The sequence below is a fragment of the Nelumbo nucifera genome, chromosome 8 (genome assembly GCF_055504915.1).
Source record: "Nelumbo nucifera cultivar China Antique chromosome 8, China Antique-T2T, whole genome shotgun sequence".
Classification (NCBI taxonomy): domain Eukaryota; kingdom Viridiplantae; phylum Streptophyta; class Magnoliopsida; order Proteales; family Nelumbonaceae; genus Nelumbo; species Nelumbo nucifera.
In genome coordinates, this window is record NC_142656.1 from 13,472,512 (window position 1) to 13,483,136 (window position 10,625).

The 10,625-nt window shown below is 38.9% G+C and overlaps 1 protein-coding gene across 2 annotated transcripts; it reads left to right on the top strand.

Annotated features, from left to right (window-relative positions):
• The first annotated feature begins 668 nt into the window (after window positions 1-668).
• On the top strand, window positions 669-4,165 carry LOC104592352 (cytochrome P450 734A1-like). 2 transcript variants are annotated; one of them, XM_010251681.3, is made up of 5 exons: window positions 669-1,096; window positions 2,027-2,250; window positions 2,362-2,603; window positions 2,771-3,170; window positions 3,412-4,165. In XM_010251681.3, exons 1-5 carry the CDS (start codon window positions 820-822, stop codon window positions 3,868-3,870), a joined length of 1,602 nt encoding a protein of 533 aa, XP_010249983.1. In that variant the 5' UTR covers window positions 669-819; the 3' UTR covers window positions 3,871-4,165. The 2 variants fall into 2 exon arrangements, with proteins under 2 accessions (XP_010249983.1, XP_088749637.1); XM_088893511.1 differs by lacking the exon at window positions 669-1,096 and adding an exon at window positions 1,657-1,922.
• Window positions 4,166-10,625: the final 6,460 nt, after the last annotated feature.

A 10,625-nucleotide genomic window follows, 5' to 3' on the forward strand; every position in this document is an offset into this window, starting at 1 on the left:
TTTTTATGTTCATTGATTTAATCTCCTTTGGAGTTCAATTGAAACCCATCAATTCTCCAGAACAAAAGACATGGAAGAATTTATTATCGACAAATTTTATATCTATCTGTACATAAATGGACACCTCATGCTCCTCTGTTATCCCCAATCATGTATTTTTTGGGAAAATGGACTAAATGGCCAAGACCTCCGGATCTTCAAGGAAAGATCCTAAATCTTTAGAGACTAAATTGCCCTCATTTCTCACAAGAGTTTTTCTCTTTGGGGACCAGAGGAAGGATAAGGAAGAAATTAGTGATGTCCTGCACTATGTACTGTTTCTGGCTTTCTGCAACAGAAAAATTTTCGGCGATTCACCTTTTTCCTGCAACTCTAATAAAGAACAACTTTAGTTTTGTTTTCTTTTTTTGTTTTTTTTTTTAATTTCTTCTCTCCTCTGTGAGATTGCCTGCCCAGAAGAAAAGTCAGAAACAATTTGGAGTGAAAATAAACAGAGGACACCTCTGTACTAATCGAATTCTTGTATGGGCAATCTCGTGAGCAAAGGGTTAAAAAAGATAAAAAACGTTTTATTCGTTGACCCTTAAATACTCCAATGGCGGCCCCTACGGCGCCGGCCTTGCAAAGCCTCTTGCTCTTATATATAGCACATAACACACCTCTCACTCACCCTCTCTCTCTCTTTCTCTCTCTCTCTCTCTCTCTGCCCCCGGCTCTCCCTCTCGCACACAGCTGTGGGAAGTGAATACAAAAAAACATACAAGGAGAAAAGCTACCAAACAGTAGAGAGGGAGCTGTGTTGTAAGAGAAGCTTAAAGCATGGAAGATAACTTCTCCTGGTTTTGGATGCCCGTGCTATGGTTCCTGGTGCCGCTGTTCGTTTTGAAGATTGTGGGTCTGCTTTGGTGGAGACCCAGAAGAATTGAAGAGCATTTCTCAAAGCAAGGAATCAGAGGACCCCCTTATCATTTCTTTATTGGTAACATTAAGGAACTTGTGGGGTTGATGCTGAAGGCCTCATCTCAACCCATGCCTCTGTCACACAACATACTTCCTAGAGTTCTTTCCTTCTACCACCACTGGAAGAAAATCTATGGTACTTTGTCTTTCTCCGTTTGGGTTCTTGGGTTTTCATCGTTTTTGGTCTTAATGGTTGGTTTCAGTTCTGGTTTCTTTCTTTTCTCTTATTCCTCCTCCTCCTCCTCCTCCACTCCTAATTTGATATGGTTCTTTTTCTTTTTTTTTCTTCGATTTTTCTCTTTTCATGAATGAGGTAAGTTTGATGTTTTACAACACTGTTCTGAATGGTTTGAAGCCATTTGAACTTTCCATATTGAGTTTGTGTGATCTCTCCATCTCTCTCACTCTCACAGCTTGTTCAGCTTTCAGTCAGTGGATTATTGAAACGCTGAGCTTGGATTTCTCTCCTCTCCTTTCAACTTTTGGAATTCAAAATGAAAATTGATCTTTTATATTGAAAATTATGTCTGTTGGTATAGTTCTAGTGGTAAGGTGAGGTGTGAATTGTGTAGTTGGGTTTTTTTAGTTATTCTTTCATTGAATCTTCTGGTCTTCTTCACAAAAATGATATACACTTGGATGCTAAGTGCTCATTAGTATTTATGTTTTCTTTTAATTGTTCTTTGTTCTATATGAGCTTGAATGTTGATAATGAAGTTGGAAATGTTTGTTAGTGATGATAAGTAATGAGTTGTCCTCTTCTCTCATTTTTTTTTTGTTTTTCCTTTCTCTCTCTCTCTCCCTCCTGTAGGGTCTACTCTATCTACCCATGTTCATTTTAAACTTTGAAAATAGTGGTTATGTTTTCTTTTATATTTCCTTTCAGAACATCCATGTCTATTATTTCTTCAGTGTGGTATCCAACCTAGTTGCAGGGCTGCTTATTTCTTCAGTGTTGCAATGTACTACTTCTGCTGCACTGTATTATCTCCTCTCTTTCTTTTATGCAAGGCTTATTCTTATCTTGATTGTTTTCATGTGACATTGGAACTGTGGCTCGTTTCAGGTCCAACCTTTCTTGTATGGTTCGGACCCACACCTCGTCTCACTGTCTCCGATCCAGACCTCATTCGAGAAATCTTCGCTCTGAGATCAGAATTCTATGAGAAGAACGAGTCTCACCCACTTGTCAGACAGCTTGAAGGCGATGGACTGTTGAGCCTCAAAGGCCAAAAATGGGCTCACCACAGAAAAATCATCACACCAACCTTCCACATGGAAAACCTCAAAGTGAGTTCCAAAGGAATTTTGGTCCAACACAGAAAAATAATAACCCATTTTTATCAGTTTATCCAATTCTCTCTTCTGTTGATCTAATCTGTTTTTTGTCTTTTTGATCAGCTCCTGGTACCGGTTATTGGAAAAAGCGTGGTGGAGATGTTGGACAAGTGGTCAGAAATGTCGAATTCCGGCGAGGTGGAGATCGAAGTTTCCGATTGCTTCCAAACCTTGATTGAAGAAGTGATCACGCGAACTGCCTTTGGCATCAGCTACGAAGATGGGAAGGCGGTTTTCCGGCTGCAAGCTCAACAAATGGTTTATGCCGCCGAGGCATTTCGGAAGGTTTTCGTCCCCGGCTACAGGCAAGTTGCCCATTAATCTGCACTTTTCTTTTCATTAAAACAATCATTAATCCTTTCAAGGCTTCAGGAATCAGGATTCCATTGGAGGCCAGGCCACCAAGTACGATTATATACGGAGTTCTTAAAATATGGTATCTTGATTATTTTATGATTTTTTCCTTTTTCAGATTCTTCCCCTCTGAAAAGAACCGGAGTTCCTGGAGGTTGGATAAAGAAATAAAGAAGTCTCTAGTAAAGCTGATTGAACGCCGGAAGGAGAACTCCTGCAACGAAATGCTGGATGGATGCCCCAAAGACCTGTTGGGACTGTTGATCAGAGCAAGCACAAATGAAACAGCTCAAAGAAAACCCAGTTCGCCTCCGTCGACGATCACTGTCCATGACATCGTCGAAGAATGCAAGGGCTTCTTCTTCGCCGGGAAACAAACGACGTCGAATTTGCTGACGTGGACAACGGTTCTCCTGGCAATGCACCCTGAGTGGCAAGAGCTGGCACGTGAAGAAGTGTTGAGGGTGTGCGGAGCACGTGATATTCCCAGTAAAGACGACATTACTAAGCTTAAAATGGTAAGCAACTGTTTACTAAAAAAGACAAAAATTAAAAATGGTAAGCAACTAAGCAACAAGCAAAGTGACAAACGTGTAATTTCAAGAACTTTGTGTGGGCTTTTGAAAATTTTCAAGTAAAAGAGGCGTATGATAATTAGATAATAATTTACCCAGTAAAAAAAAAAATCTTGAGATTCTAAGGGTAATTTGGTCTTTTCATGCAAGCAATTCTAACGTTTAACTGTATAATGTGGTGCAGCTGAGTATGATAGTGAACGAATCCCTAAGACTGTATCCACCCGCAATCGCTACGATAAGGCGGGCCAAGGCTGATGTGGAGCTTGGGTGCTATAAGATTCCACGTGGTACGGAGCTCTTGATACCAATCATAGCCGTTCATCACGATCAGGGACTGTGGGGCAACGATGCCAACGAATTCAACCCGGCTCGGTTCTCGGACGGGGTGGCCCGCGCAGCGAAACATCCAATGGCGTTCATACCGTTCGGCCTTGGGGCCCGCACATGCATCGGCCAGAACCTAGCGATCCTACAGGCAAAGCTTGCCATCGCCATCATATTGCAAAGATTCTCGTTCCGATTGGCACCCAACTACCGACACGCTCCAACGGTGCTGATGTTCCTCTATCCGCAGTACGGTGCACCGATCATATTTCGCCACCTGTCGGGCCCCACCACCTCCTCCGATCATGGATCCTGACACGTGGGACATCGCATTCCCAGAGAAGAGATGGAGCAGATCCTTCCCCTTTTGCATTTGATTTTGTGTTTGCAAAAGACCATTTTACCCGTGAATATTCCCTTCATGTAACTGCCACTACTAGTAGTAAAGTACTAACCCCCCTCCCCTCTTTTCTACTGCTGCCCCCTCAAAAAAAGCCTTCAGGCTTGCTTTGTTAGGTTGTTAGTTTTACAATTTTCTACCCTCTCACTGTATCTCTATGTATGTATGTATGTAATCTATACTTCCAATACATTTTTTTGTAAATCTAACACATTCATGAATGTTAAAATGGTTCATGGTTGTCATCAAATCTCTCTCTCATTACCTACAACTGAAAAATAAACATAATGTAGATTTTGCTTAATACAATCTCCATTTAGGGATGGATGTATGGCAATAGAGTAGGTTCTACAAGGGTGTCATAAATTTTAGACCTTCTATACCTCTCCAAATCTTTAAACCTATACTTTTTCCTAAACACATTGGATTGGATTTTCAGAATCCAAACTCTCTTCACACATAAAAATGCAAAACCTTTCCCATATTTAAGAACGGGGCAAATCAGATTGGACATTTAAATCTAATTTCCTATTATTTATTGTTATATATAAGCAATTAAACAAGAAAAATAACATAGACAAACATCAAAATTTCTAACTATTTGATTGAAACATGTAAAAAATGCATAAAATATTAATTATCCTTCATATAAAATTCAAAAAAAAATTATTAAATTCAACACATAATGTATGAATTCATATGCCTTACAACTAGTAGGGGAGCCAAGAGTTTCTTTTTTTCTTGGACTTAAAGTAATGAAAATGTTATATTAAGTCAATTATATTATAAAGATCCACAACATAAACAACACAAATATTATTAATAAAGTTTGGAATGCATAAATAATATGAGGGGTGAGAGTATTGCCATATCTTTGGGATTTGGGTTGGTTATAGGCTTTGTAATAATTGCAACAGTTTATGATAACTAGGCACCATTAGGCACCACATCAGCATAACAGTGAAAAAACGTTCTAACTGTTGGGAGAAGCTTTAAAAAATAATTTCCCCAAACAGTAGGTGTGCACAAAAACTGAAGTCACCTTTTGCTATTCTCGATGGGTACAGAAGAGCATGAGAGGGGAAATCCTAAAGTGGCACCTATGTGGCAGAGTTTATTGAAAAATGCCCACACTTCCAAACACGGGGTGAGAGTTTGGATCTATTATAGCTTTTTTTGAAAGAAAAAAATATATAGAGAGAGCAGCCCTAAACATTTTAATGGGACTTCAATTTGTTTTTTCAATATGCACTCTGATATCCAATTATATTTAATATAATAATGCATATATAGATATTCAATATATATATATATATATATATATATATATAAAGAGAGAGAGAGATTAAAAATTGGTTTTTTATTTGGGAGAATGACGGTGCAGCTAAGGGTCAGAATTTTTAGGCCCAAAGTACAGTTGGGGTAGGTGTCAGATCGGATTGATGCCAATTCATGGGTGGGCATTGATGCATAGAGTGAGGATGAGAATATTTGACATTTTGAATGTTTATAGATCTACCGTGAAATTCGAATATCTACATTGGGCTTATCCGTACTTTTCCGTTTTTATTTTTAATGACAATAGAAGATAATTGGATTAAATCCAAATCCAACCCAAGTCCGATATTTTGACTTCCAAGTTGAATTAAGATGTAACTAAGTTGAATTAAGATGTAACTGAATCCGAATCCGACTCATTTACAGCCCTAGTGGTGAGTAAATAATCTTGCTCCCTTGCATTGATACACAAAACAGGCTGCAGGTTGCAGCGAGATTGAGGACTCCAGATTATATACTTGCTTTGGGTGAACAAATGTAGAAGGTATTGTTCACATCTGATTATAGTTTCCTAGAGAAGTTTCCTAGTCCTTTGCATTGGTCCATAAAACAGAGTGAAGCCCCAGGCTTTAAAATAATAGAATAACATGAAGAAGACCTCAAAGTACCCTTCTCCATCATCAAGACAAAATGTATGTTATTTCAATTTGGTTTTAGTTCCCTAGAGATGTTCTATAGTTAATTGATTGATAAGCCTTGGAACAGGACACCTTGAACCAATAATGCAGTTCAACTTCAATCAAAGCCAAAGATTGCCCAAGTTTTGATAATAATTATAGTATAATCAGTGGTAGTATGCTTTGTAGTTCATGCATGATGCAATCTGAGCCATTGGATGAAGCAGCTGGTGATCCTCAATTTATTGTTTAACAAGTTCGAGCCTTTGATGTTCAATTAAATGCCTGAGCCGAGGCAGGCGCTTGGTAAACATCAAAGTACTAATACTTTACATTGTTTTAGTTACCAAGAAAAACTTGCATGACCCGAGGCATCAAATTTCCTTTGGGAGTTGTATCATTATGCTTCCTTCCTCCTCCTTTTTTCCTCTTCGGTTCTTCCTTCCTTATCAAATCAGTTTAATAATCTCCTTTTTAGGGGTTAGGGTGCAGTTATGGCGCAGTGAGAACTGTTGGGTTGTAAAACAAATTTCCCCTTCTATTGGGAATTGGGATCTTATTTTGTTATTAGAGCTCTAGTGTAGCTTGTTCTCAGTGGTCCCATAAAAGCATGTGGTTTGGGATCCTTTTTCTGTTCATACTTAGAAGAATTGCTTTTGATGAACAAGCACAAAGCATGAAAGCATTCTCCATGGAGCATGTGCTTCATTCCTTACATGGCATGACTACCCAATTTTCAAATTCTCAACCACTCTTCTAACCCTTGACATGTCTTCTCCCTTCACTTGTGCCAGACAGAGATAATAAGACGCATTAATGGCGATGATTTCCTGTTTATTCTTCCTTATCACGATGATTATCTCGAACAAAGCACAACAAAGATTAGTGGTTAATTTTATTTAATAACATTTGATTAATTTCATTCTAAATTGATCAAGACTTCACCAAGTTATACATATATTTTAGTAGGTATATGGACAGACAAACAGATAGAGAGAGAGAGAGAGAAAGAAAATAAAGGGGAGTTAGAGGGAGTGAGGACAGTATAATTTATTAGATACTGGAAAATCTTCCAGGACTACACAGGAAGAGTCGGGCGATACACTAATTAGAAAACACGACACAAATTAATTAAAGGAATCAGCTCCATCTGGGCAAGATCCCATTACAACTAAGCATGATTATTGACTTAGTGCTGTAGTGCAGTTTCTTCTACTAATCAAATGGCATATGGGATCAAGCAATTAATTCTTACCCAGATACTGATTATGAAAGGAAAACTGGAAAAGCATGGTAGTGTGGCAAGGCTCAGCCTTGGCCAACCACACGACGTGAGTCGTGCCCATCGGTCTACTACAACGCCCCGACAAGGCGGCTTGAATCAAGGGCAGACATAGAAGGAGCATTTCAATTGCTTTGGCATGAGGGCAACAACGGGAGACAATGTGGATTAAATAAAGCAGCTTGATTACAAAGAGGACTACTCTGATTAAACCATGGATCTGGGGGATTGCTGGGGATCTGTAAATGTGCTCTAATCTAATCTGTAAGTTAAGAGCTCAATGAGCTGGCCTCCTTGGGATGTAAAATCTAGAGCCTTTGTACGTATTGTACTTACAAACTACGTGCTAAACTACAGGTTTAAGAGAAACCCATAAGTAAGCAAGCAAGATTTTATGGTTTTTTAAAGGTTAAAACAAAAAATATTGCTTAACCTGGATTCTGTAGATCATTGTTTTTAAAAACGAACCGGTGGCCCAACCAGTCAGGGGTCCGGTTATTGGTTCGAACAGTCTGACCGTTTGACCGAATGGCTGGCTCGTTCTGACAAAAAATTTTAAAAATTTGGAAAACGGTCAAAACAGTTCAAACAGTTAATCAACCGGTTCAGCGATTTATTGACCAAAATCAACGGTTTTGGTGAAAAAAACGGTTTCAAGAGAAAACGGAAACGGTCAGGTGACTGATTCCTGGTTTTTCCGGTCTGACCATCTGGTCCGGTCCGGTTTTGAAAACCATGCTGTAGATTTTATCATTTTAATGGTGAAATCTGAGATCCTGTGTTATGGGTCCTACAATTAAGGTGATTAGGTGGAGAAATTTTACTCAAATTTAGAACTAATTAGGTGGTTTGGCCCTGTATTTGGTGTACTGTGGAATGCTGTGACTTCTTGAATAGTTTTTTATGACATCTCATCAACAATCTTAACTCTCATTTTTTTATCGTTTCTGAATATATTGTCTCATTGTGTTGACAGGATCTGAGGATTGCCTAGATATTGTAAGTGAAGCTTGCCAAGCACAGGCCTTTGATGAGTGGAAGCCTCTGGTTTGGAATAGGAGAAGTGAGATTGGGTTTTGGACATTATATAATGAAGAAAAAGGAAAAGTCTGAGTACATCTGTCCCTCCCCAAACTCCGCATTAGCGTGGGAACCACGTGCACTGGGCTGCCCTTATCTATCTAAGAAGAGTGTCCAGTTGTGTGTATGTAAGAAATACATAAAATCATCATTTCTTCAATAAATTTACTTGGCAAGTAAGTTTACATTTATGAATCTAATTCTAGAATTTCATGTAGAAGAATGTTCTGGGTCTCTCTCCATCTGATTCACGTGACTGTTCTTCAGCTGTAGCCAAGAGGAGGGGATCATCACATGGCCAGAGCCAATCATCATGAGAACCTAAAGAGACAGAGCATCATGATATAAATGTACAACCCATTTGTAAACTTTCTAACTACCATACCCTTATGGTGTTAGCCAGTTAGAGCGAAATCGGTTGCATTCTAATAAATAAAAATGGATCGAATACCTAATAATACTATGAAGTGAAATGGATATGTTATAATGAAAAAGAGGAATGACAACATGGGTTTGTAGATGGCCCAGTTATATGCCTATTCAGCCATGCCCTCCATAAATGTTCCAAGTACGTTTTAGTTACTTTAGCTTCTGATTTTTTGTTCTTGGTGAAATATCAACGTTTTCATGAAAACCCATTTGATCAAATTTAGGGAAAGATTAATATAATTAGTTTAGACAACCAAATACAATTTATTAGTATTATAGCTTGTATTCATATCTACATATCTGAGAGGCTAAATAGCCAGACAGTTCCCACTGACCATGGCATCTTTTCACAAGGTTCAGATTTACAGAAAAGAATTGCCTACATCAATTACTATCAAAATAATTGGTATTCTTTAAGGTTTTTCAGTATTCATTGTTACAATACTCGGTTGTTCATGCTTTTGAACTCACAATTCCAGCATCTGGTTTAATTAATGAAAGAGTGCCAAATAAACAGAAATAAGGACATTGCAGTATTTCAAGAAATGACCACATTTAATCATTCTTTCCCCGTATTCCACTAATGACTCTACTTTTAGATGATACTCGTATTGAACTAGAAATTTAATCATTTAATCATTTAATCTGGAGTCCCCTTGTCTCGAAATTTAAAAAAAAAAAAAAAGTTCAATGTCCATAGCACTTTCATGCTCAAGTACAAACATTCAATTAAATGCTGAAGGTGATTAAACAACTCAGAATTTGAGGTCAATGCACCGAATTTAGCATATTTTCTTTTGGGTTCTAAAGAGAAGCAAGTAGAAAGGCTTGTTGGATGCCTGGGTTAACATGTCCATGGCAGGACCACATCAGTAGGGTGTCAATTTGGAGCATGACAACACAGTTTGCAGATGAAGCTAATAATATGCGGATTCAGTGCTTAGGTTCACTCTAATCAATGTTAGCATCAGTCTAAGTAATGGAGTCTAGAAGGCTACACAGTGCTTTGTCAGGCCAAATTCAAGTAAACCCGACATGTTCTTTAACGCTCTGTACGATTGTCCAGCGTTGGTTGGTTATGCAATCTCCTTCCCCACTTGTTAGTTATTGCTGTTTTAGCTAAACCATGTTATGACAAAATACTCTTTATAAACCAATCTTGAGGAGCAGAAGCAGAAACATCTTACCGACAGATCCGATCTTTGCTTGGAAAATGGCATATTGAAATGAAAACAACATTATTGCAAAGATGCAACCAGGCAGGTTGGAGGCCATCCCTTTGTTCAGCTTAGTCGTAATGAGTCAATTCAATGAGCTGGCTTCGATCTTCATGGGCCGGGCTCGGGCTTGGCTTTTTGCCAAAATTTGAATGGGCCCAGCCTGAAACCCGAGCCCGACACAGTATAAGTCAGGCCCGAAGCCCAGCCCGTGAACAGGTCTTGAAGAAGGAATCAACCGTAGCCCATTATTTTACTTTATCCACGCTCATGGATTAATAACACACCATGCAATATATCGTTTTATGTTTGAATTCTGCCATGGTTAACCATGCATTCTGGGTTCCAAAGCTCCAGCTTCCAACAGTATGGAAATACCTGCATAAATCTCAACATTCAATACGGGTTGAAACACACCCAAGTGAGAGCCATTTACCGGACCCAGTTGCGGAGCATGACACCTTCAAACCTGTTCTGTTTGATTTCCATTTCAATAACATTCAGGTTTTAATGAAATCTTAATGCAGAAGTATCAACTCTTAATTGGATGTGTGAACCCAGTCGTGGTGGGCTGGGGTAAAATCAGGTCCACAACTGTCACAAGACCCAACACCCATGCTGATGCTGGTAAACCGGTGGACCATCGAATTTCGAAGACAACCACCAGAATCAAATTAGAAACATACATACTGTGGGTGGCCGCACATG